Source organism: Pipistrellus kuhlii, unplaced genomic scaffold (assembly GCF_014108245.1).
Source record: "Pipistrellus kuhlii isolate mPipKuh1 unplaced genomic scaffold, mPipKuh1.p scaffold_m20_p_2, whole genome shotgun sequence".
NCBI classification, from domain to species: domain Eukaryota; kingdom Metazoa; phylum Chordata; class Mammalia; order Chiroptera; family Vespertilionidae; genus Pipistrellus; species Pipistrellus kuhlii.
Genome location: NW_023425515.1, coordinates 91,954,350 through 91,981,494, shown reverse-complemented (window position 1 = coordinate 91,981,494; position 27,145 = coordinate 91,954,350). Strand labels below are relative to the sequence as shown.

Genomic DNA, 27,145 nt, shown 5'->3' with positions numbered 1-27,145 from the left:
CTGCACCAGTCTGCATTCTCACCAGCAGTGCACAAGGGTTCCGTTTTCTCGGCATCCTTTCCAGCACTTGTCCTTTGTTGATTTGTTGATTTGTTGATGGTAGCCATTTTGACAGGTGTGAGATGGTACCGCATTGTCGTTTTCATTTGCATCTTCGGAAGATTAGTGACTTTAAGCATGTTTTCATGTTTCTTGGCCTTACTTCTGTCTTCTTTCAAAAAGTATCTATTTAGATTCATTGCCCATTTTTAAATTGGGTTGTGTATCTTTCTTTTGTTAAGTTATATGAGTTCTCTGTAAATGTTGGGGACTAAACCCTTATTTGAGATAACAATGGCAAATATGTTCTCTCATGCAGTGGGTTTTCTTGATGTTTCGTGGATGGTTTATTTTGCTGTGCAGAAGCGTTTTATTTTGATATGTTTCCATTTGTTTATTTTCTCTTTAGTTTCCATTGCCCTAGGAGCAGTATTGGTGAAGAGATTACTTTGGCATGTGTCTGAGATTTTGCTGCCTGTGGATGCCTCTAATATTTTTATAGTATCCTATCTTATGTTTAAGTTCTTTATCCATTTTGAGTTTATTTTTATGCATGGTATAAGTTGGTGGTCTAGTTTCTTTTCTTTTTTTTTTTTTTCATGTATCTGTCCAATTTTCCCAATACCATTTATTAAAGAGACTGTCTTAACTCCATTGTATGTTCATGCCTCCTTTATCAAATATTAATCTAGCATAGTGGTTTGGGTTGATTTCTGGGTTCTCTACTCTATTCTATTATTTTATATGTCTATTCTTGTGCCAGTACCAGGCTGGTTTGAGAACAGTAGCTTTGTAATACATCTTGATATCTGGTTTTGAGATCCCACTTACTTTGGTCTTCTTTCTCAGGATTGCTGCAGCTATTCAGGGTCTTTTTTTATTCCAGATGAATTTTGGAGAATTCCTTCTAGGTTTGTAAAATATGCTGTTGGTACCACATCACACCTGTCAGAATGACTACCATCAATAAATCAACAAGTGATGGCAAGGATGTGAAGAAAAGGGAGCCCTTATGCACTGCTGGTGGGAATGCAGACTGGTACAACCTCTGTGGAAACAGTAGGGAGTCTCCTCAAAAAATTAAAAGCAGAACTGCCTTTTTACCCAGTGATCCCACTTCTAGGAATATATTCCAAGAATCCCAAAACACCAATCAGAAAGAAAACACACACATTTATGTTCACAGGAGCATTATTTACAGTAGCTAAGATCTGGAAACAGCCCAAGTGCCCATCGGTAGATGAGTGGATAAAAAAGCTGTGGTACATTTACACAATGAAGTATTATGCCACTGTAAAAAAGAAGGATCTTTTGCCATTTGAGACAGCACAAATGGACCTGGAGAGTATTATGCTAAACAAAATTAGCCAATCAGAGAAAGACAAGTACCATATGATCTCACTTATATGTGAGTCTAATGAACAAAATAAACTGGTGAACAAAATAGAATTTCAAGGCCTAGATATATGAAACAGACTGGCAGAGGTCAGAGGGTAGGTGGTGGGAACTGGATGAAAGAAGATGAAAAGATTAGCCAAAAAACTTATATGCATATCCCATGGACTCAGACAACAGTGTAATGATAGCCAGAGGTGGGAGAAGGGGGGAAATGAGAGACATCTGTACTAGTGTCAACAATTAAAAAAAAAGAACTTAATGTGATTCACATGATAGTTGGAAGCAAGACAGGGGGTGGTAAGAAGGCTTATGTCAGTGTCTTGCATTGACATGTGTATCTGTAAACGTGATCAGAACTCCCAAGGGTTTGGCCATAGGTATGCTGTGATGTGGGTGAGGGAAGACCAGGGAAAGGACAGAAACCTTCTGTCATTCAGAAAATTCACTGTCTGGTCTTCACTTCAGCAAGTGATGGACAATGTAGCCAGAGGGCACAGCTTCCAGGACAGCAGTACAAATAGCAGCTTAGAGTTGGTGATGGGGGTGCACCTGGCCTCAGGCTACACCTTGAGCTACCAAAGCAGTGTCTCACTGGCACAAAACAGAAGAGCTACCCTGGAGAAGAGGACCTGTTGGCAAGGCTATGAGAGGCTAAGCTGCAGTAACAAATAACCACCCAAACTTAGTGGCTTTACAGAAAGTTCATTTATCACTCTTGTCACACTCCAGTGCAGGTCTCAAAGCCTGCCAGTTTTGTAGCTTCACCATTTGGATCCCACAACCTTCCAAGCAGCAGTCCCTGGGAAGATAGAACTGAAGGATTGAGTGGAATGTTCTTCAGGGCCAGCCTGGGAAGTGGCACAGGTCATGTGAGCCTCCAGACTTACTCAGACCCACTTACAAAGGAGGCTGGGAAATGTAGTTTAGCTGTGTGCCTAAGGAGAATGTGCTAGGGAACACACACTCTCAGCCACAGAGAGCCAGAGGGGAAAGGGTGACTGCAAAGGAGTACGAACGGAGTACCTAATTGCAGCAAATGAAAGGGATACACCAGCTTCTCTAGGCCTGGGATGTAGGACAGGCACTCTTCTTTCCTAAGTTAAGAGATACTCTTGGTTATACGTGGCTAAATGGAAGGTTGGGAATTTAAGTGAAAATCTGTGAGCTGTGGCTTCCTGGAATCCATACCTCCGGGTTAGATATGACACACTTTTTTGCCCATGTTAAGGTCATGACAAATAGGAAGTTGAAGAAATTGCAAGGACAGGGTGAGCTGCTTGTGTGCACTGAGATGACATGCTTCTGGTAGGGCATGGGCTTAAATCACTTGAGGGCCCAGGCCACCCTCTCTGGAGGAGAGTGGAAGGAAGACTTTCAGGAGCACCTGAGTTTCTCATCTTCCTCCTGAATTAATCATGGCCCAAAGAGGCAGGGGTGGACTTTGGCCTAGTGAGGGACACAACTGCTTTGCTGCTCCTTCTGTTTATATGGGCAGGTAAAAATCCTTCAGACCAAGATTCTAGCAAAGAAGCAATCTTTTAGACATTTGCCTTTAATTATTGGGTGGCTTGTCTAACACCATCCCCCTTTCTCTATCCCTCTGCCCCCCACTGCTCCCAGGTCTGATACTATCTGTACGGTCCTTTAGGCCCCTGCAGGAGACATTCTATGGAGATTGGAGATTTTGGACTTAAATCATCCAGTCAGCCTCAGGCTCCTTTGGATTTTCCAAATAGTCCAGGGAGCCCTGGATTGTGACAGCCCAGGAATGTCTCTGGATGGGGGTAGTGGGAGTCACAAAGTCTCTAAATCAAAGCACAAGTTTATCAAGTTTACATTAGCACTTTGATAAGCAAGAGGGCTTTTCCCCAAGGAGGAATTTCATCCCAGAATCCAGAGCCCCAGGCCTGTCTGGACTTCTCTCTGCTTTATACCTTCAAGGACCAGATCCCTTTTCTCTGAACCAATCAGCATGACTCTCTGTCTCTTGTCTCTTGGAGGAGAGGGCTTATCTGCCCTAAGCCACAGTGAAGGTGGCTGAGAAAGGAAGACTCAAACCGAAGCACCCAAATAGAATATCTAAACAGAGGTGACTAGGGCCAGCCAGGCAGCTAGAAAACCAGGGTGAGTTGCCTGAGCCTGGGCTTGAAGCAGCATTTCTATAACAACGACACTATTTTTACCTATATTGGATCTTACTGAAAGGGGAGGGGTTGAGGAAGATTGAGAGGGTAAACCTCTCTGCGGTCCTCAGCCTTCTTCCCAGTCTCCTCCTTGACTCTTGTTTGAGTAAATGGTTGGGACCAATGCAGACGTGGGAACCCCTCCTCCCTCCACCTGCTGCCCTAGGGTTGTGTAATGTGTGAGCCACCAGCAAACTCATCCACACTGAAAGTTTGTGAAGTGACTGAGAGGGGCTGCTCTGGAGGGGCATAGGGGACCACCAGAGCACAGGAGCTTCTCAACCTGCAAAGCGCCCTCCTCCTCCTCCTCACTGGGCCTGCCCTGTCCCTCAGTGTGGAGGGATGTTTCTCTGTTTTCCACAACCCGCACAGTTGAGTGCAGGAGCTGGGGATTAAGAAATTAAAGAAAAAAAAGACCAAGACATAGAAATAGATTCAAGCTGGGATCCAGGTGGGGGGCTGCCATCCTGTTGGAGAGACAGTCAACACCCACCACAGACAACACAGTGCATTTATTTATTTCCAAAGGGGGGTTTAAGGTCAAAGAAGTTTTGGGTGTGCCCAGGTCCCATTCATTCCTTCATTCCTGGGATTTAGCATAACAAGACCTGGGTAAGTCAAGATCCTATTCGTTTCTCATTCAAAGCACATGGATAAGATAAGAAATCAGTACTGATAACGGTCTCCCACATTTTGGGGAAACATGTTCCCAGGGCGTGGCTCTGCCTAGCCTTGAGTTCAGCTGATAATAATTAAATGTCATCCATGTGCATTCCCAAGGGACCCTCTACACCACAGGTTAGTTCAGGAGCCTCCTCCCATTCTGGTGAATGTGTCTTGCCAAGTTCACTACAAGGTCTTCACAGAAGAGCTTCAGATGACTTTCACAGCTTCTTGCCATTCTTTCTCACCCCATAATAAGCTCTGATATTCTCAGTGCTGAGGGTGTCTGCTGATATACCTGGAACTGCGTGCCCAACCACGGCCTTGTGTTTGTGGCCCCAGAGCCAGTAGGAGGCCTTGTGTCCTCGTGAGAATGTGCTAATGCTGGCTGCCACACGGAGGTTGGACAGGTCTTTGATCCCCATACAGAGAGCCACAAAAAGACATCCTGGCCAGAGCCCTCTTCTGAGGGCTACTCTTAGAACCGGGTGACCACACATTTCACTCCAGAGAAGAGAGAGAGAACTTAATAGACTCTGAGGATCAGGTTGTATTTATTTTTGTCAGAAACACAATTTGCAGAAACCACGGCCCAGCCTCTACTTCCCACTGAGGGAATAGTGTTAGTTTGCCTGGTAGGTTCTCATTGAATTTTTAGCTGCTGCTCAAAGTTTTTTCTGTTTACAGAACAGAGAAAAACCAGAGACTTGTTTTTTAAAGAAGAAAAGCTTGGTGTTAGAAGTTTTTCAAACCTCTAAGGAGGGAAGTAGGGAGGGAGGTAGAGAAAGAGATTCGTCTAATGAGAACATGGGGAACCTGGCCTCAGGGATCTTAGGCCGCTTTCCCACAGGATGGCTGCTCTGCACTTGCTGCCCACTCCTAGCTACAATGCCTGTGTATCTAACCAATTTGGCTAAAGACTCCCATAAGTGGGCTCTAGCTCATTACTAAACCAAATATTCCCTCTAGCACTAGACTGAGTTGTGATATAGAAATTCTCCAGGTGAGTTTCCTGAATGGAGGAAGAGGAACTACATCTGGAAGGTGTGGTCTAATGTCTGCCTGTGGCTGTAAACTACCAGCAGAGCAAGTTCGTTCTCAGGGATACAGTCATTTGTTTCTTGTAGGTTTTTCCAAAAGGGAAAAAAAAAAGCATTTTTGTGAAAAATAAGCACTTTCAAAACCCTTAAAGGGAGCTAGGTACCAAGCAGTTCTGCCGGGTGGCCTGGTGATGTGTTCTCTGTCATTCTCTGCTTCTTCCTGTGTGTGCTCTTGAGGATAGCAGGTGGAGGAGAAAGGGGCTAGCTCCAGGCTCAGCTGTGGCCTTTGGTCATCTGCAGACGAATTTCATGGGTAATTCAGTGGGGGAAGTTGATCTGGGCCATGCTTTGTGACAACCAGACCAAAATCCACAACGGTACAGTGTTACCATCATAATCCCAGAATGTAGCACAATTTTATAATTGGAAATTAGAGTTTAAGACACTGAGGTTAGAAACAACAGCCCCAATGAGTCATTTTGTATGAAGTTTACCAGGAAAATAATTTTTCATGAGGCCCTGGAAGTTGTCTCCCTTGTAAATACTGTGTGAATGTAGTGGGGTCCTAAGCATGAGAGAAATACCCTTAGCTATGGTTTTTCCTCCTGGTTATTTTATTAAGTTTGCAAATGTAAATCAACAGACATGATAATAAGACTGTACTTTATATGAACTTTTTACAAAGCTCACTTAATGCACTATCCTTATAAGAAGTTTATCCCTGCTCTGTTTTCTGGTGTCTGTGGCAACAAATGTATGGTTATGTCAAAAATGTTTCTATTAAAATAGATCCCCATGCCTTCTGATGCCCCATGATGGAGTAGGCATTTTGCACGTTGCTATGTAAAAGGTTTGTCCATTCCAGCTGATTGCCTTGACAGCCTGGTGAAGTGATTTCCCCCCAGGCAGCACACCTTCCGAAGCTTTCCTTCTGAAGCTTTCCTTCTGCTCCCCTCCTTCCGGCCTGTTGCCTCTAGTGCATCATTTGTAAACATTATCAAGGTTGGGTGGTCTGACTGAGGCATCTGGAATTAACCATATCCAAGCAGATGCAGCAAGTCTGCTCACTACCTTGAAAAACCACAGAAATATTTGCTGTTCAGTACATTAGATCCACAGCTACATTCGTTGTCTCTGTGTCTTTAGATTTTGCAAAGGGGAACTGAAATCCAGCAAGTCGTATTAGGAGCCCATTCAAAAAATGAACAAAAAAGCAAATGAAAACGACCCAGAATGAGGTGGTATATTTTTCACTTTGTGTTTTGTAGGCATAAATTCCTTCTTTATAATTTGCAATTTTTTCTGAGAGGTGGTGAATTTTCACTTCAGAAGCAAACAAAATCATGACAAGACAACCGCAGGATCCTGAAACAGAAGCAACAAACACCATGTTGGAACAAATATTTCCTGATGAAAAGGGACAAGGAAGAGGGTGCAGGTGGAAACTAAAGAAAGCCTTTTACAGGTATCCTCATTTGCATTTTTCTGTAAAAAATGTATTATTTCAAATTAGTAATCATGAGCCTGATTCTCCACACAGTGGGTGCTAGTGCGTGGGTGATGGCTTTGAGTGAGAGGACATTTTGAAGTCGGGTCAAGCTGCGAGGTGAAAAGGCTGGGTGGTTGGGTACTTTAGGCACAACGATGGAATCAGGCACAGAGCCGCCACTGCTATTATGTGCTTCAAGAGAACAAAATTCTATCAACAAATTTCTCAAAATACTTCACAGGCATTGCAGGAGAAATGCCATTCAGGCAGCTCTGGGGGCCATCTGTATCTCCTGTGGAAAACCTGGGCTTCCTTCAGAGGGTTATGCGCCTCGTCCTCCTCCAGCTCCACCTGCCGCAGCTGCCTAGAGAAGTCCCTGAGCAAAGGGAGCCGGGATGAGGTGTTGAGGGTACCTGTTCTCCTGGTTAATAACTCAGGATTTTCACCTGGGCATATGGCTGCCTTGAATAAAGACTACATTGTTTGGCTGAGATGGAAAACAAGGTCTCCTTGAATTATGCATGTATTAGGGTCTTCCACTCTCATTATTTTTTTCTGGTTTATTCTCATTGGTAGCCTAATCTAATCTTTACTGGTGCCGCTGCCACCCAGAAGAGACCTCTGCAGCACAGGGGCATCGATAACGACGGGTGCCTAAAAACTCTGACAGGACCTCTCCCCTGGAAGATGGGGGACCACGGATGGGTGGATAGCACAGGGGCAGAACGGGTGGCAGGAGGGCAGGCTGAGGAGCACAGTGGGTGGCTGGGACTCCCAGGGCTTCCAGAGCCTGTGTTGGATTCCAGGCCACCACAAAGGGGTGCCAAGTCAAACCAATTTGGGTTCCTAACTTGTGAAATTAAGCAGTTTTAATCACCAAATCTCAATTTCCTTATCTATAAAATGTGGATAATAGAGATGACACATGATTAGCATTTGGCATTAGAATTGATATGCATAAGTGTTTATTAATTGATAGCTATTCTTATGGTTCTCATGTATTACTTTCTTCTCAAAAGTTCTTCCCCTCACTACACCTCAGGAAGGTAACCCAAAAGAATGTTTTACAGTGCCTTGCTCCTCAAATACTCTCCCTCCCGCTAGGCTTGTGACTCCTTTAGGAGGGGTGATCTTTTGGTTCTTCCATTACCGTTCATCAAGAACTCTGGGAGCAGCTACAAGTGGCTTAAGTTCCCATCCATTAATTCACCCCTTCATTTATTCAACTAGATCTATTATATGCCACGCATGGGGATAGTGGAGATTTAAACATCAAAACAAGCACATGTTTTCTGCTCTAACAGAGTGTGTAATCAGGCAGAGAACGTAGATACAACAATGATTAAATCTAGCACAGTGATATAATAGTAAGGGAGGTACAGGTGGCCATCACGGAGAGGGTGGGCAACAGCATGGAAGGTTCCTTAGAAGAAGCTATAGGAGAATTTAGCTAAGGAAAGGGAAGCTGGCCTGTGTGGGGAGAGCATCCAGATGTGGGGAGCTGCAAGGCAAGAGATGGTCCCCATTACTTCCAGAGGCCAGGTTTGGGTTGGGGTGGAGGTACAGACTGGACCATGAGGGGTGGGGAATGGGGGGGAGCAGGAAAAGGGAAATCACATTTCTTTATTAGAATTTAGCTTAGAACTAGCCCTTGACAATCAATATAATACACCCCCCAAATGATCAAATGATATAATTTTCTTGAAACTTCACTTCCCACTAGCCTCAGAGCAGTAATTGAAAATATCCCCATGTAAAATTTTGTCAGCCTCGCTTTCCCCTGGCAAAACTGTATTACTCCTTCATTGTTAGATTCAACAAGAAGGCTGCAATGCTGTTTTCGCTTTATTTGAAAATGGTGGAGAAAATGCCATTTCTTTTACAAGAGTCTTCTTTGTCTGAGAAGATGGTGAATTTCAGACAGAAGAGAAATACAGCATTATCTTAGTGCTTGAAGGGAAAATTCAAGCACTGTTACCTTTTCAAGTTGTTAAATATTTTAAAGGTATTACTTTAAGGAGACAGCATCCTAGTGAGACTGCATTTTAAATTCCTAAAGTAAAAGTTGCTTGAGGTATCTTAAACTCACAGCTCTTCTCACTCCCCCTTTATTTTATTTATTTATTTTTCCATCCCTATTTATTCCCCGCCCCCATACCCTTTTCCACTTTCACCTCCCCTGCCCCCCCGCAATCACCAGACTGTTATCTGTGTCCAAGAGTTCTTTCTTTTTTAAAATATTTTTGCTCAATCCCTCCATTCCAGCCAACACCCCACCCCCACCAGAGCTATCAGCCCGCTCTCTATCTATGAATCTTTCTTTTTTACTTGGTAATTCAGTTTGTTCATTAAATTCCACTTATGAATGAAATCATATGATACTTGTCTTTCTCTGACTGGCTTATTTCAGTTAACATAATGCTCTCCAGGTCCATCCATGATGTCGCAAAAGGTGAAATTTTCTTCTTTTTTACAGCTGTAAACTCAGCCTTTTGCCATAGCTAATACTTTAAGCACACAAGCGCTCGAATCAGAACATGTGGTACAGTAGTTGAGATGATGGATGGCCTGAGGTTCTGCTCTGGATTCTGGGCTTGGCCATGTGGTCAACTTTGCCATTTCAGAGTCAGAGCATAGAACCCAGCCTGAGCCTCAGCCAGCACTGCTAAGAGATGTGAAAGGAAACAACTCAGTGTGGACTGAGAATATTTTTGCTTTTCTCTGTCGAGGACTCTAAACAATATGCGAGAGAAAGTGTAACTGTTTATGACTTATGGACCAAAAGGTACATGGAACGGTTCTGTTGGTGGCTGACTGCCAGGGACACAGAGGAGGCGTGTAAGGGATGTGAATGATGGTGAGAACAGGGTTTAGCACATTTCCAGTGTGACTCTCAGGCTCCAGCAAGAGGGTCCCACACCCAGAGGTCCTGCTACCTCTCTCTTCTGGAAAGCCCTCCTCCATGCGGCAAGGGATCTTTGAGGTCAATGGGCCAGCCCAGCTGGAGTCCCTGACTCACCTTGAAGACACAGTTCTGGGACCTGGGAATTCCTTTCCCAAACACCTGACGCTTTCTAGGACTATGTGGATATCTTCCCTGCATCTTCCCAAGAGCAGACTCTATGTCTAGTACACAGCCCTGAAGCCTGAAGGTGTCCAAGATGCAGCTGCTTTGGGCATGGTCAGAGCCCCTGGAAGTCCTTTACAATGTGGATGGAACCAGGCACGGAAGGAAAGAGGACAGACAACAGCCAGCTCTCTTCCCATTGCCACATTCAAGTGTAGAATTGCCAAGGCTCAAGGATTCTAAATGTGAATCTGGCATCCCAGGTCCTATGGAGAGATGTTGGTTCAGGCAGGAGCCGAGAACATGCCTCAGTGAATAGCTTATTAATGTTTAACTTTTAAATGTCTAGACACGCGGTATGTGAGCTGTCATTCATACTCTTGCCCAAGGGCTTACAAATGTTAGAATCAGGTCTGCTTGCTTCTCTCCTCCTTTCCCCATTTTCCATGTATACCAAGAGCCCAAATTCAGTAGGGCCATTTGGGCAGATTCCCCAAGTCTGTCCCTCTGACCAGCACTGCTTCGGCTCATAGGAAAGGTAAGAGCAACTAGACTTCGGAAACTTGCCACACCTTGCTCAAGCCAGAATTTGAAGTATAACCAGGCATAGGGCCCAGGTTTTACTGCCCAGGGTCTTACTCAAAGACCAGCCATTTTTCCCTGCATGTATTTGATTTCCCCACCATCTGGCTGATTCTGTAGTGTGTTGGGTTTTTTTCCTTTAATGACTGTGATTACTGAGTTAATTTCTGGCTGAATAGGATTGATGAGTTACAAGGCTGTCACACCACGAATTATCAGTCAATTATCAGGCAATTGTAATGTCCTAAACACTGCACACTCGAGACTCTCTGACAGCTGTTGAAAATTGGGCACCTCTCTCCTGACCTTACAATAAAGGGGACAAAGGTCACAGCAAGGAGAAAACTGCTTCTTCATTGCTGGCTGGCCCCTGAGAGGGAACATCCTGCCAGGATCTAGGTGAGTCCAGGGCAGCAGGAGTTTTGGTAGAGAAGTGTCCTTCAAGGTGAAAATCTATGAAACTTTCTCTCATTATCACTGAGATTGTATTTTGGGAAATAATAAATTAGAATTTCAGTTCAGTTTCAGTAAGGGCTAAAACTTCCAGAAAGCTAACACATCATCTTTAAACCCTTTTATAGATGACAAATGTCAGAGCACTCCATTTTCTCTACAGAATGATAAATCAATAATTTCCTTCTTTAAGGAGTCTTGAGAAATGATAAGTGGGGGTAGGAGAGCCACAGCTTTGCAGGTGCAGGTGCTAATTTTCTGTGAAGTTGTGCAATCTCACTAGAAAGCAGGTATTGGAGCTGAGATCCCCAGCAGCAATTTCTTCTCCCAAGGAAGTGGTTCTTGCTTCCATGGCTTTTAGAGACCAATGGCTACCATCTAGACAATGGGCAGAGAGCCATTGTCTAGATGTCAAGTAAAGCAAACTAATATCTAAGGGTAGATTCTGAGGTCATAATGAAGAACAAGTTGGTCATGTGATTCCAAAGAGCAGCTGCGGATGAAGGGTTAACAGCAGCTGGGCTCAGCGCTTCCTCTTCCTCCTCCGTAACAGAGCGTTGAAGAGCCTGCCTCTAACTGGAGCTTCACAAATGTCATGTTAGTGAGAAGGGTGATTTGTTCCGAGATAAAACAGTCTAAAAGCACAGTCTTTTTCCAATTTGAATTGATTTTCAGAAAAGGAGAATGTCATTTTTTACCAGGAAATATGCAGGACTGCTCCTATTTTACTCATTTACTCAACAAGTATTTATTGGGTGCTTACACACTGTCTGGGCACCGGGGACACAGCAGCTAACAAAGCAGACAGAATTCTTTATCTTCATGCAGCTCTTGGTGGTAGAGACAGTGCAGAGAGAGGAAATAACAAGATAGATTTAGTTTATTGGAATGTGATACACACCAAGGAAAATAAAATAAAGCAGAGAAGGGGACTCCCTCAGGGAGGCCTCAGAGAGATTACATTTTAATGTCTCTTGAAGGATGTCAGAGAGTAAAAAAGTGGCTATTTGAGGAGAAGAGTATTTCATACGTGGGGGAAGGAGGGGTGTGGGACGACGGCAAGTGAAAGGGAACCAGGTGGTGAGGACCTAGAAAGGAAGGCAGAGGTGAAGGAGGTGAGCCGTGTGTGTGTGTGTGGGTGTGTGTGTGTGTGTGTGTGTGTGTGTGTGTAGGGGGTAGGGGAAGGTTGGGGAGGTTGCGGGGGAAGCACATCAAGTGGTGCTTTGGAGGTCATAGCAGGACCTGGGATTTGATCCTAAGAGAAGCAGAAGGGAAGACATACATGCACATTCTGAGTAGGAAGGAGCCTCCTTGCAATTGTGATAGAACAAGATTGAGCATCTCCTTGCACAGGTCATTGCTGGGCCCTTTGCTGAGTGAGTTAGATCATCCTTGTCCTGCTTCCTCCACAGGAGTGACCCAGAGTACAATCCTCTCACAACAGTTTTGCTTCTTAGGCTGCTGCTGCATCTCAAAGCAGTTCTATGCTCGTTGCCACCATGAGCTGGCAAACTTATCTTTCTCCTTCTGCAGCCTCCTTTCTGAAGGCTATGCTGAGAAACTGATAGAATATTTCTGTTGCTGACTTTTCTACCCAATCCTTAACCTTCCTCAGGATCTGTGTCTTTGGTGCTGAGATATCCTGTTCCTTTTTCTCTGACTCTGAACAGCAGCTCCTCCATAAGGACTGAAATGAAACGATATGCAGATAGTTGCAGAATAATGAGTTCTAGACATATTAAAGAGGCCAGGATGTTATTGACACTAAAACTGATATACAATGAAAGCATTTTCTATTTTTGTCCTGCTCTTTATTTTCTGCTCTTCATGTTTCATATATGACTTGTGCTTATTTATGTGCCCTGCCACTGTTGTGATTATCATAATCAATTAAGTCCATATTAGTAGCATCCCCCTTTTAAAGAAAGGCAGTCATTTGTTTGCTTTGCTTGGTATAACTCATTACATGATGCTCTACATAAAAGAAGACATAGTAAATGTAATTTGCAGTAAGTCCACATTTCGGAGGCTTGTTTGAGCTAATATATATCGAATTATCCTAAGAGGACTGTTCCCTGAACTATTTAGGACATTCCACTCAGACTGCTCTCTTTTACATGCAGTTGATTCTGCGATTAACTAAGAAACTTCTAGCATGGAACATATCAAGGCATATGCTTACATATCAATGCTCCAGTGTGAAACTGTGGGTTCATTTGCTTCTATACTCCTCTCTCTCTCTCTCTCTCTCTCTCTCTCTCTCTCTCTCTCTCTCTCTCTCTCTCTCTCTCTCTCTCTCTCTCTCTCCCTCCCTCCCTCCCTCTCTCCCTCTCCTTCTCTTGAATTTAATTGGAGTCTCTTGAGGTTGAGCTTGAGCAGTGGGATTTTTTAAAGCTTTCATAGGTAATTCTTTTTTGTGATGAGTGTTGATACAGGCACAATGATACAGGTGTATCACAATGATACAGATTTACTCAACAAACCCTGAGTGAGGGCTCACTAAGTGCCAGCTTTTATAAGGGGCACTGTGATACCACAATGGATCAGGTGCACAGTTCTGCCTTCGTGGAGCCTACAATATAGTGAGAGAGTCACACAAAAGTGGACACAAATAATTAAAGATCACAACAATTATAATTGGGGTGCTATGATAGAAAATGGAGGCAGAGAGGAGATGGGGCTTCAATGTGGTGGTCAGCAAGGACTATGCCCAATAGCTGAGTTCTAAAGATATAAAGGGGCTGAGGACCCTCAGAAAACGTCTGGGGGAGAGGAGGAAGCACATGTGAGGATTCGAGGGAAAGAAGTCTTCTTGCTGAAGGAACTGAGAGTAGGCCCTTGTAGTCAGGGGGCAGGCAGGAGTGGGAAATGGAAAAGAAATTAGATTGGAGAGATCAGTTAATGTCAATTAATGTAGGATATCCAAAGCCATGGAAAGTCTTTTGGGATTGATTCTAATTACAATAAGAAGTTTGTGCAAGTCTTTAAGATATTGAATAGCTGATTTACTTTCTAAGAAATTTCTGGTGAAAGACTAGGCTACTACATTGGAGATGGAGAGAGATGAATGGATTCTAAAGACATTTCAAAAGTAGATCCAAAACATTTTGGCGGTAGCTTAGGCAATTAGTAGACAGTGGTGGCATTAACCAAGATAAATAAAATAGGAGAGGAAAAGGCTTAGAGTTTAGGGCAATAAAGAAGCAGGGAGAGGATCTCAGCACTAAAAATCAGGTGTTCTACTTGGGGCATGTCAAGTTTAAGATGGTGTGAAATGTGCAAGGGGAAATGTCAAGTAGATAGTTGGATATGTGAGTATAGAACTCAGAGAAGAGGTCCAGATGAAAAATATAAATTTAGGAGTTGTCAGGATATAGATATTATTTAAAGCAATGATAATAGTTAAGATCATCTAAGGAGAGAATGTAGTAAGATAAGAACTGTCCTGGGACCAGTCCCTGAGAATACCATCAGTTATTGTGAGTGGTGGAGGAGGAACCAGCAGAGGACACTGACTAGGTGTGTGCCAAGTTGAAGGAAGGAAACCAGGAGACCTCTGTGTCCCAGAGGCGGTAAGAGGGAAGTTTCAAGAGTACTGGTCAACACTGAGCTTTGTGAAAGAGTCAAAAGGAGAGTAAATAAGAGGGGAGGGACAGTGGCAGAGAGAGGCAGAATGAAGGAAATAGGTTCCCTTGAGGTTTAAAATACAGTAGGGGAAAGAGAGAGATGTACACAAATTAAGGAGGTGAAGAGAGGGAGCCAGAGAAAGAGAGAGGAAGAGAGAGAGACCTTGGGCCCTGGTGTTAGTGTTTTTGAAAGCTCTTTCGTGATTCTAATGTACAGTCCAGGAAGAGATTCACTGCCCACAATGAACTGTGGGGGACCATTAAGATATGGCTAACATCTTAACTAGGGGAACAGTTTCTCAGACCTGTTTTTAATTGATAGGAGAAGAGAGAGTGAGCTGACTTGAATGGGTTTCATGGAACAATAAGAGTGGTCAGAAATGTTGCACAAAGAAGGCTGAGGAATATGATGAGCCAAACTGGAAGCCGTGAGAAGTGGAAGGAATGTCTGGTCCAGAAGGGCCACAGTGTGACTGCAAGCTGTGGGGACTGAAACCAGTGGTGGCCTAATCCCAACTGCTGTTCCCTTTCTTTTCTACATCCACGGCCAGGCCTGCACCACACTAGGAAACGTTCGGAGTGCCTTGTAGCACTGTTCCTAGGGCAGTGCGGAAGGTCAGTAAGAGAACTCCCTTCCCCCCTTCTCAGTCTTCATGCTTCAGGTCCAGGCAGCTAAAGAAATAACTGCAATGACGTTACCACAAGGAAAAGGAAAACCTGGGGGTAAGTAGGAGAAGAAGGGAAGATTGAGAAGTTTTCTCTGCTGACTGTGAGGGAGGCCACCTGGGCAGAATGTGGAAGAGAGATGGTCCCTGAAGGGTCTCTGATAAAATGTAACTCACACTAGAACTAAAGGATCTTCCAGTCCAGGCTATGGCCTCGGAGCGCGTAATTTATTGGCTTGCATGGGTTTCATGGAGCAATTCAGTGTTTGAGATAAGGGCTGTGAAACTCCCAGTCTCCACATTCAGAGTTTATACTGGGGTCTCCATGAATATTACAGCTTCAGGTAAATCTTCCCACACTCCCGGGACCTCTGGGGACTGTTTGTAGATGGACGGGGAGTCTGTGATTTACAAGTAACTCTTTTATCACCAAAGATCAGCTGGGAGTCCATCTGACCCTCACACATGTTTTTAAACTTATTGAAAATTTTGATATTTAAAAATAAGGATTTGGGGCTTAAAAGAACATAGATGATCTGGACACCCTAGGCCTTTCTCCTCTGCAAGACACATATCTGGAACTGGCTCCTTATTTTCTTTCTCCCACTGTCTCCCTCCCCTCACCTACAAATCTTTATTGAGCACCTTGCTTTTGCCACAAGTTCAAAGCTAAGGTATAGTGTAAGCACATGGTCCGTGTGCTCCCACATATATTTTGTGCTCACGTTTTCTTTGCATTAGACTTGGCCAAAGGCCACGATAAGATCTGGACTTGGATTAAATTCTGCATCCTTTGAGTCATGTTTTTCAAATACTATTAGTTTGGTTGCCCATTAGTACTGTACAATAATTTTTCTTCCAAATGGGCTGTCTTGAATTTTATTCAGTAGCTATTGTGAGATGGCTATGCCAGTTATAAACTGCTGTGTCTCGGCTTCAAGCCAACACCTTTTTATCTGCTTTGTGATGCTGGGTCAAGACTCTAGTTCTGCCTGTCAGCTGCTTCCCGCACAGAGAGCATGGCAGGGTGGAGAGGACAAGGAAGCAGAAGGGTCTGCTTCTTCTGCAGCTGGGAGTTCCCCAAATGGTTCCACACTCCCACAGCTGCCTCTTGGTGTCCCGTGACAGTGCCAACTCTGCAAGGTTCAGTGCCTTCTTCCCAATGGTCTGAGACCAGCACCCTGGGCCTTTCCTTAAGTCTCTTGGTTCTGATAACTCCAGACCCTCCCCTTAGTTCTCAGAGCCCTAGGGATGGTAGCTGCTTTCTGAAACTATGGTTTCTGAGTTACTTTGGGTCTCCTTTGTGTTTTTCCATTTCTTCCAACACCTATTTAATGAATTCCCTATTACTCTGGTTCTCAAGCTTGAGCTTGCTTCAGAATCCCCTGAAAGAAGGGCTTGTTAAAGCTCAGCATGTCGGTCTCCACCCCCAGAGTTTTTGATTCAGTAGGTCTGGGGTGGGGCCTAGAATCTGCTTTTCTGTTAACTTCTCAGTGATGCAGATGCTGCTGAACATTCACTCCCTCTGTTAAAATAGCATGTATTCTGTTTTCTTGCTGACCCAACTGATTCGGTGGCTTCACTGAGACAGCACACCACCTGTTAGGTTTGGTATGCTGGGTGGGGGAAGTAGTGGCAACATCCACTTCTGACCTAGGCCTTCCCATGAGATCCAATAGCTATATAAGCCTGTCCATCCACAGTCTGTACCTGTGCTCTTGCTCCTCTGCCCTGATTACAAATCTCTTGGCTTTCCTTTATCATCTTCCATTTCATCTCTCCCTGGCTCATGTCCCACCTTCTCTATGGGCCTGCTCTGCTAATTCCAAACCACTTGAATTCTGATTTCTCTATGCTGTACTGTACTAAGTGACTAAGTTAACATCTTCTTTGGGGCTTGTTTTTCAATACACTGAACTGTTTACTGTGTGCAGAGCCTCACACAGGATGCTCTTGCTAGAGATAAAAGATGAGACTTAGACTCAGCCCTCACAAGGGAATCAACACTGCACAATTGAAAAATGGTATTATTTGCTTATGAAAGATCTGGAAAAAATATCAGTAGAACCCTCACTAGAGAAGAGAGAACTACTTTGGTAACATGTATCATTTGATTATCAAGATAGGGTGGGATAAGACCAGAAAAAATGAACTTAAGCAATAATGGCTAGAGGTTTGAATGCCTGCTGATAAGCAGGCTTTGTTTCACAGAGAGGGAACTATGGCAAGTGTGTAGCTAGAGTGAAATTATGTGGAGGAAAGGGAGTGATGTCAAGAGAAAGAAGAAGTTTGGGGCCTGATGACAGTCACAGGACAAATCAGAGGAGAATGAAATGGAAGAGAATGGGGATTTTCAATACTACTTGCTGGTGTGTTGTAATCTTACACATCTCTCCATGAAATCATTAGTAAAGCTACTTGCTTCCTGGGACTATGACAAAGTGTTGAGTCTTTTTGCAACTTTGGAGTGGGATGAAATCAAAGACATCCTACAGGAAAATGGATACATAGGAGTTATATATTTTATTTTCTTGTTTTTTTCCTCTTCCTTGTAAATATATGCTAAGCACCCTGTGGCACTTAGTGGATTTCGTATTCTTTTCCATCAGTCCTGGTTACGAGTAGCACATGTTTATTGATGAATTAATTTCCAGGTTTAGAATTTATCCTTGCCCAGACACACCTACCATTAGGCCACAGAAAGTGCCAACAGGCCTGAATATAACTCATGTGGGTGAACCACTCATCGTTTGCTTTTTGGATGATTTTTATTTATTTTTTTGATTATATGTAAATAAATGCACATTATTGAACATTTTTAAATAATAAAAAGTGTGAGAGAAAATGAAAATCACCTATATTTCATTGTTCAAAAGTAACTACTACCAACAGAATGGTCTCTCTATATATCTTTAACTATATTTGTATTTATGTAATGGAGGCTATATTTAAAGAGTATATATTTATATGTATTTATATATATTCTCTCTCTATATAAAAAATTAGTTCCATATTTATAAAATTTTATATACTGTTTTTTATACTTAACTTTTTGTTATAAGCATTTATATGTTTGATTATGTCTTATTCAAAAATATAATTAATGTCAGCATAATAATTATTCACTAGACTACCATATATATTTATTGAAATCCCAATGTTGGATAATTATATTTTTCTCCACTTTTTGCTATCATATGTAATGCTACTATGAACATTTATGTATATATACAGTAACACTGTATTTGAGTAGACCTATTTTTTGAGATTGAAAAGCACATTTGTCTTTAGGAGTAGAATTTTGTTCTTACCTGAAATGAAGCTCAGAAGGTACAAACCTAGAGGGCCATGCATAGTTTCAAAGGGCTTGCCAAAAGCGTTGTACATGAAGAAGGCTGTCCCCACCATGGTTAAGACAATCAGGATCATGGAGAAGAGAATGACATTGATGTGGATGCTCACTGGGATTGCTTTGAGCAAATCTGGGAAAACTGAAGGTAAAACCAAGATTAGAAGGAATTTAATTAATAGTTTTCTGCAAGTTTAATTTCAAAAATTAAATCCCTATATTTTTAACTTCAAAAATTACTAAAATATTTCAGGTGAATACATTTTCACTAATTTACAATGGATTTATAAAAATATTTAAACATGGGATTATGTCATAGAACTCACCAGTGAAAACTAGCAAAGGAGAGGTTTGAGGGAATTTATTTTCTGCTTTGGTCATATATAATTACTTCAGTAAACAAGTGATGGCTTTTTTCTGTTGTTGATTAAGGTATTACCTATGTGTCCTTATCCTCCCATTGACCCCTTCCCGGGCTCATACTCTCACCCCTCTGGTGTCTCTGTCCATTGGTTACGCTTACATGCAACAAGTGCTGGCTTTATAACCAAAAACTGTACATAAGTTTGATACACAAAGTTTTTTAAATTAATTTTTAGAGAGATGAAAGAAGAGAGAGATCAATCAGCTATCTCCCACACACGCCCCCAACTGAGGATCAAACTCACAAAGTTTTGATGCACAGTATGACGCTCCAACCTACTGAGCCACATTGGCCAGGGTGATGACCAGAACTTTTAATGACATTTCTCAGTCATCATATATATTTTTTAAATATATCTTAATTTATTGATATAATAACATTTTCAATTTGGGAATCTCTGGGAGAGTTCAAATAGCAGGAGGGCTGTATATTTCCTTTACCAGCTTTAAAGAATAGAATATTTGCAATCAACTTCAATATTTTGATGTAGCACAAGCTGTGGGAAAATAATTTCTGGTGGTACAAGAAATATTTTCCATTTGAAAAACAGGCCAAGTCTATTTCTAGATTTTATGTTCAGGGTAAGTTTTTCTTGTTTTCAAAAGAAACGAAATGCTTTATAAATGTACTAGAAATATTTCTCTTATCTGGTGAGACATCAGCATGCTTTAACATCAGCAAACCTGACAAAACCAATTTGGGGAAGTCTATTTCAGTCCATGTTAGTTTAATGAACATTTATCAAGTGTTTAATTTATTTACTGAGCTATTACTATGTGCCAGGCATTCTTCTAGGTGCTGAAAATATAACTATCAAACAAGACAGACACGTGCCTGTTGTGCAACTTATGACATAACTAGAGGCCCGATGCATGAAATTCATGCAAGAGTAAGCCTTCCTTTTCCCAGATGCTGGCAATGGCTTCCCTCTGGCACCCAGGTCCCAGACTTCCTTCACAGCCCCAGCTTCATCTGGAAGGACCTTTGGTCTAATTAGCATATTTTGCTTTTATTATTATAGATGGGAGTAAATAGACAATTAACAAGTAAACAAATATGATACCTTATTGCCAAAGATGGCCACCATCAATCCCCTTCCTTCTTTTAAACACACGTAACTTCCCCTTCAAGAGGTAGAATTTATTCCTCAATTCCCTTGAACCTGGGCTGGCTTGTGACTGGACATGACAGCAGGACACCTCTGCCAGTTGCCCACCTAGCCTATGAGAGGACCAGCAGTTCCCACTGCTTGCCTTTTGGAGGCTTGCACTGCCCGCCGTGCAGGAGGTCCAGGCTACTTTGCTAGATAGAGAGGCCCCTGGAGGAGCAGCAGGCTTAGGAGGAAAGAGTGTTGGACATCCACCACAGCAAAATCTCCAGATGACGTCAACCCTAGCTGCTATGTAACTGCAACAGTAGGAGAGACTCAATTAAGAACTGTCCAACTGAACTAATAAACTCGTTTTAAGCCCCTGATCTTAAATGATAGATTGATATACATTTTTTCCAAATAGTGCTAGGGATTTATTTTGCAGTGATAACAATAAGACTCTTTCCATTGGTGATAATATTATGGGGGAAAATAACAGGGTAATGGGATTGGCAGTAATTGAGTGAGTGATGAGGGTGGTCAGGAAAGTAACACCTGAGCTGACACCTGAGTGTTGAAAGGAAGTGACTATGCAGAGATCTTGGAAAGAACATTCCAGAGAAAAGGAGCACAAGGGTGACACTATAAGAAATTGCCTCCCTGGCCGATTAGTTTGGCTAAGTGGATAGAGTGTCAGCCTGCAGACCAAAGGGTCCCAGGTTTGATTCCTGTCAAGGGCACATACATTTGTTGCAGCTCCTCCCCTGGCAACCAATCAATGCGTTTCTCTCACATCAATGTCTCTCTGTCTTTCCCTCTCTCTTCCACTCTCTCTAAAAATCAATGGACTGTTGACCCAGAAAGGAACTCACTACAGACTGATTCATTTGCCTCTGAGCATAACCATTATGGCTTGTCTCAGTTTCGGTCCTTATAAGGGAATTCCTTGTATCACATGATCTAACACATCTAGGGGAAATAATGAACAACGTAAATTGATTAACAGAAACAGACCTGGAGACAGAGAAGCAGCGATCAGACTGTCGGGCCTCAGAGGGAAAGTAGGGGAGGGGAGGGGGGAAAGGGGAGATATCAACCAAAGGACTTGTGTGCATGCATATAAACCTAACCAGAGGTCATGGACAACAGGGGGTGGGCATACATGGGGAGGGGTTTGGGATGGGAATGGGAGGATGAGGACAATTATGTGACACCATAATCAATAAAGAAATTAAAAACAAACAAACAAAAACCAATGGGAAAAAATCCTTGGTTAAGAAATACACACACACACATACACACACACACACACACACACAAACACACACACAAAAAACACCTATCCAGTAAAGCCCATCCTTTGAAAAAAAATAATAATAACTGCCTAGTGTTTTCTAAAGTGGCTGAGTCACTTCACCTTCCCACCAAAAATAAAAGAGTCCCCAGTTGTTCCTCATTCTTACTGGCACTTTTTCAAAAAAAGTAGCCATTTAATGGATGAGTAGACTGTCACATTGTATTTTATTTGCATTTGGCTAATATTGTTGAGCATCTTTTTTGTGAGTTTCTTTGCCTTCTATATACCTTTCTTTGAAGTGTCTGTTCATATCTTTTGTGTATTTTTATGGGACTGTATTACTATTATTATTGAGTTTTGAGCATTCTTTATGCATTCTTGGCCCTCTATCAGATAAGGAACTCACAATATTTTATCCAAGTCTTGGTTGGTCTGTTCATTCTCTTATCAGTATCTTTTGAAGAACAGTTCTTATTTTTATGAATTCATACTTATCAATTTTTTCTTTTATGTGTCATGTTTTTCATGTCAAATATCAGTAGTCTTTGCCTAATGCAAGGCCACAAATATTTTCTCCTCTGTATTTTTTCTATAGGTTTTTTAGTTTTAAATTTACATTTAAGTCTATGATCCATTTGAGTATGTTTTTAAAATTGTTTTAGTACTTAGCTGAATATAGACTTAACATAAGACCCACAATGGCATTTCTAGGTATTCCCTAAAGGAATTAAGAACACATGCCTACACAAAACTCTGAATGCAGGTGTGTAAAGTGGCTTTATTCATACTCACCAAAAACTGGAAACAATCTGAGTTGTGACCCATCCATATGGTAAAATACCACTCAGTAATAAAAAGGACCAGACTGTTGGTGACACAATATGGAGTGCTTGGAACTGCGTTTTGTGGGGTGAAAGAAACTCAAAAGACTGCATATTGTATGATGCTATAATGTGACATTCTGGAAGAAGCAAATGGTGAGGACAGAGGTGAGGAAAAGAAATGACCACGAGGCCAAGAGCCAAACACCCAGGGTTCTGTCTCCTGCGGGACCTTCAGCGGGCTGATGGGTCTATTTCCCGCCCTGTAAAGTGAGAGGGTCCCAAAGGACAAATTGGGAAAGTACCAAGTATTTGAACTATGAGGAGATTCATATTATGTTTCTCTTCTAACTCCATGAATTCCCTAAACCTTGATTTGAAACCTTATCTAAAAAAAAGATTAATTCCAGATTTGTGAGGACTCGGTGACATTAATGTAGGAAGTTCCTACCACATAGTAAGTGTCCAGCCGAGGTTCAGTATGTCCCATTCCAATACTGTTGATGATCTCACCTCCTCCAAGACACTGCTGAGGAATGCCCTCCTCTCCTCAGCATCATCAGTTTCCCCCACTCTACTGGATCCATCCCATCAGCACGTTATTTCCTCATCTTAAACATATATCTCACTGAAGTCCTCCTCCAGCTTTTGAACCCACCACACTGATCTGACATTCCCAGGCAATAGTGAGCTTCCAGCTGCCCAGCCCAAAGGTCCATTTTTCATCCTCATCGTGCCTGGTCTATGTTTGACACAGCAGCTCAAGCCTCCTCCCTGGAAACGCTTTCTTCTCCTGGTTCCAGACACTACACTCGCCCGGTTTTGCTGCCACCTCATCAGCTGTCTCAATCTACTTGTTGGTTAGTCCTCATCTGAGTCATTTAGGGGCTGACTCAGTTGTCATATGTTTTCTCTTCTGCCTCTTCACTCGTTCACTTGGTGCTTTATCCGGTATGATAGCTTTTCCTAGAAGCACTCTCAAATGGATTATTTCCAGCCCAGACTTTCCCCCTCAATCCCACATCTGCCTGTTGTCCAATTCCTTATGGAACATCTTGACTGGCATATTGAATAGGCATCTCAGTGTGTCCCAAACTGAACCCATATTCTTCCTTTGGCTTTCTCTACCTCAGTTGCTAACAGTTCCATTCTTCCTGTCATCATCTTTGATTCTTCTCTCACTCTCACATTTCATGTGCAACCCATCAGGGAAACCTGTTGGCCCTGCATTCAGAGTTTGGTCACTTCTCACAATCTCGCTGGTCCACCCTCGTCTGAGCCACCCTCATGTCTCACTTGGGTGACTGCACGAGGTCCTAACTGATCTCCCTGATTCTACCCCTCGCACCTACAACTGGCTGTTAACCCAGCAGTGAGAGGGATTTTTAAAAACGTATTAGTTTTGTGTAGGCATGTACTTGATTTGCAGGTTTGATCCCTGGCCTTATCGAGGCGCATGCGGAAGGCAACCGGACAATGTCTCACATTTATATTCTTCCCCCTCCTCCCTTCCATTCTCTCTAAAAAGTAATGGAGTGTTCATGCTGTTTCATCTGTGAGCACTGGTTGTGTTGCCTGGCACTCAGTAGTCAGAGTCCACGACCAACAATGTTTTCAGCTGCCCCTACCCAAATCAGAGACACTTCAGGGTCCACGGGCCTGATATTGGACCCAGACCTACGAGTGAGTCCCAGAGGAGGAAATGTAGAGAAAACAAAAGCAAAGCCCAGCCAGTATAGCTCAGTGGTTGAGCATCAATCTGTGAACCAGGAGGTCATGAATCCATTCCTGGTCAGGGTTGCAGCTGGAACCCCAGTAGGGGGCATGCAGGAGGCAGTCTATCAATCATTCTTTATTATCATTGATGTTTCTAAATAAATAAACATGTTTAAAAATAATAATAAAGTAAATAAAAAGCAATGGAGCCCTAGCCAGTTTGGCTCAGTCAAAGGGTCCCAGGTTTGATTCCAGGTCAAGGGCATATACCTCATTCAGTTACAGGCTTCTATCCCGCCTCGGCCCTGGTGCAGGAGGCAACCAACTATGTGTTTCTTTCACATCGATATTTCTCTGCACCTTTCTCTCTCTCTCTTCTACTCTCCCTAAAAATCAATAGAAAAATAACCTCAGGTAAGGATTAAAAAATAATAAAAAGCAATGAAAAAATATCCTTGGGTGAGGATTAACAGCAACAAAAGACTTGGTTTATATCAATCCTTGCAATGGACTTTAATATCACCCAGAGGATAAGGGAAATTATTACAATGGCCAAGAAAGGATACATGATTGGAATCCTTGCAGACCCTAACTTCCTCTGCTACTTGCTTCCTTGCTCAGTGTGCTCCAACCGCTGTGGTCCAGACTGTACTTAAGACATGCCAGGAATACTCCTGCCTGAGGGCCTCTGCATTCCTGCACCTGGATATTGCCCTGGATATCCTTCTGGCTTGCTGTCACCTATTTAAATGTCACTTCCTCGGGGAAACCTCTAACCACCTTATGTAAAGTTGTAACCCCCTTCCTGCCACGTCCAATTACCTCCCAAAACCCTTTCCTCACTTTTATTTTTCTACACAGCAACTATTACCACTGACAGATTCTATATTTTTATTTATTTGTTTATTTTTGTTCCCCCCTGGTATGAGGCAATTGTGTTGGCTGTTTTATTCACTGCTGTATTCCTAGTTCCTAGTGAAGCTGGCACAGTGTGATCCATATTTCTCAACATCGTTTTTATTGTTGCTCCCCACCCCGGGAGTTTTTTAGACACTTCTCCTGATTACTCCCCCCTCCCAATGACATTTTTAACACCACAGATATATTGTGTATAGTTTCTGTATTCTATTTATATCTGTTTTAAATACATATACAATTTTTAAAGAGTCAGGTATATTTTTTCCTACAAGAACCAATTTTCACCCCTTTTGGGGATACTTACTGCTGTTAAGAATGCTTAACAACCCTGATGTGGCTCAGTGATTAGAGCATTGGCCGGTGCACCAAAGGATCAGGGGTTCAAATCCCAATCAGGAGCATGTACCTGAGTTGCATGCTAGATCCCAGCCTGGTTGGGGTGTGTGTGGAAGGCAACTGATCTATATGTCTTTCTCACATTGATGTTTCTCTTCCTCTCTCTCCCCTCCTTTCTTCCCTTTTATTCTCTCTAAAAAAATAAAATAAAATAAAAAAGCGATGAAAAAAAATTTGGGGGGTGATAATTTTTTGAAAAAGCATGGAGTAGCTGTTGGACACTCATAGGTGGGATGGATCATTTAGCTTGGAGTTGGATGCAGGAATGGAGTCCGAGGTGGTTGGTTAGCAGGTCTTGGTTTCTTGATGGGAGCCACTGGTTCAGACTGAAGGAAGTTAGTGTCACACTGGAGAGGAAGGAAGGAAGAAAAGGAGCCAATAGTCTAGTTAGCTACATGGGCCAGAAGAGAAGTAGAGGGGATTGGCAGTGTTAAGTGTGATGGGAAGTTGTGGTTAAGAAACAGAATTTGACCAATGGACACAAAACTCTGGGGAGGAAGGGGATGTGTGGGAGAGAGGGAGGGGGCAAAAAAAAAATCAATAAAATATATTAAAAAAAAAAAAGGAAAAAAAAGAAGAAGAAACAGAATTTGTCCACCTCTAAGCTGTTCTGGGGGCTGGTGGTAATAGCTGGATTGAAAAAATTTTCAGAAAGAATCTGGGGCAATGGAGGTAAAATAAAGTAGTTGCCAGAGGAGGTGATAGAACCCAGAAGGATTTTGTTTTTGTTTTTGTTTTCTTTTCTTTTGTTTTTAGCAGTTGAAAGACAATTGGAATGGAATTTCAAATCTCTTTATTTAAATAAAAACTTTAATCCAACATACTTGGGTGATTGTCAACATGTTCTATGGAAACTGACTGCTGTTTAATAACAGGTTTAAAGTTTGGAATTTGGGGAAATAATTCATGTCAAATCTGAACGTGACCCAGCTCTTTTGTTAGCAGGGCCGGAAAGGATTTGCTCCTCACCTTGTTTCCATTAGTTTGTCCAAAGCTCAAACTGTTTACAAAAAAACTTTCCTTCTTAATGCAAACAGTATAACAATGAAATAGATATTAAGACAGAAGTTTCACCCACAATCTTACCAACATAAAAGTAAGATTTTCTTTTATTTTTGTTCCTTTCATATCTTTGTCCATCTTAATATTTATATCCTATTTACTATAATCAAAATGCAGTTTTGGGGTCACATTCTGTTATTTTTACTAAGAATATAAGCATTTGTTACATTATGAATATTGTCTTCAAAACTATCATTAAGTAACTTTATGAACCTTCTATCAAACTGGTATTAGACAAACTGTTGTCTTTTACAGTTTCAGAATTATAGCTAATGTTTCCATGACACCTTCAAGCACATAACTTTTTATTTTTTATTGGAGGGGTGAATTATGAATGGGGATAACCTTTATAGATGAATTCCCAGGAAAGGAATTCCTTGGGTCAGAGTGCTTTCTAAAATTATATGTATATATTAACTTAAAGAATATTAATTATATTTTGTAACATACACATTAAACTCCATTGTTTCAACCTTGGTTCATAGCTCAGTTTGTCCTCTGTGAAATTTGGAAAGCAGAAATTTGTGATAATATATCTCAACAGAAACAGAGAGCTGGAAGAAATTAATCATTAGCTTCACTCTCCTAATAGCAAGGGTGCCCAAGTCACAGGCAGGAGAGGGAAAAGGAAATTCACATTGTATAGGTGCTCAGCATGCAGAGAAAGGCTGTCATGCCCTCATCACTCTAGTGTGCTATTATGAAACTGAACTAAGTCATAAGTTAATGGCATGGAGTGAAAACCTGGTTCCCAGAATGCTCCCTATAGTTTACCCTTCACAGTCCTTTACTGGGGGCTGTATTTTTTGAGCAGGGTTCCCCGCCTCTGCACCTCTCCTGGTCAGAGGGTGCCTCCTCAAGCCTCTG

At 42.3% G+C, this 27,145-nt stretch overlaps 1 protein-coding gene across 1 annotated transcript in view; it reads right to left on the bottom strand.

The window, feature by feature from the left end:
• Positions 1-6,368: 6,368 nt before the first annotated feature.
• The window catches only part of CLRN1 (clarin 1), a 32,506-nt gene continuing 11,729 nt past the window's right edge, over positions 6,369-27,145 (bottom strand). Inside the window, exons 2-3 of the mRNA XM_036445793.2 lie at positions 18,517-18,696; positions 6,369-6,688 (exon numbers count right to left, since the gene is read on the bottom strand). Of these exons, the coding sequence (XP_036301686.1) occupies positions 6,423-6,688; positions 18,517-18,696 (446 nt within the window). The 3' untranslated portion in view covers positions 6,369-6,422. The remainder of the gene's footprint in view (positions 6,689-18,516; positions 18,697-27,145) is intronic.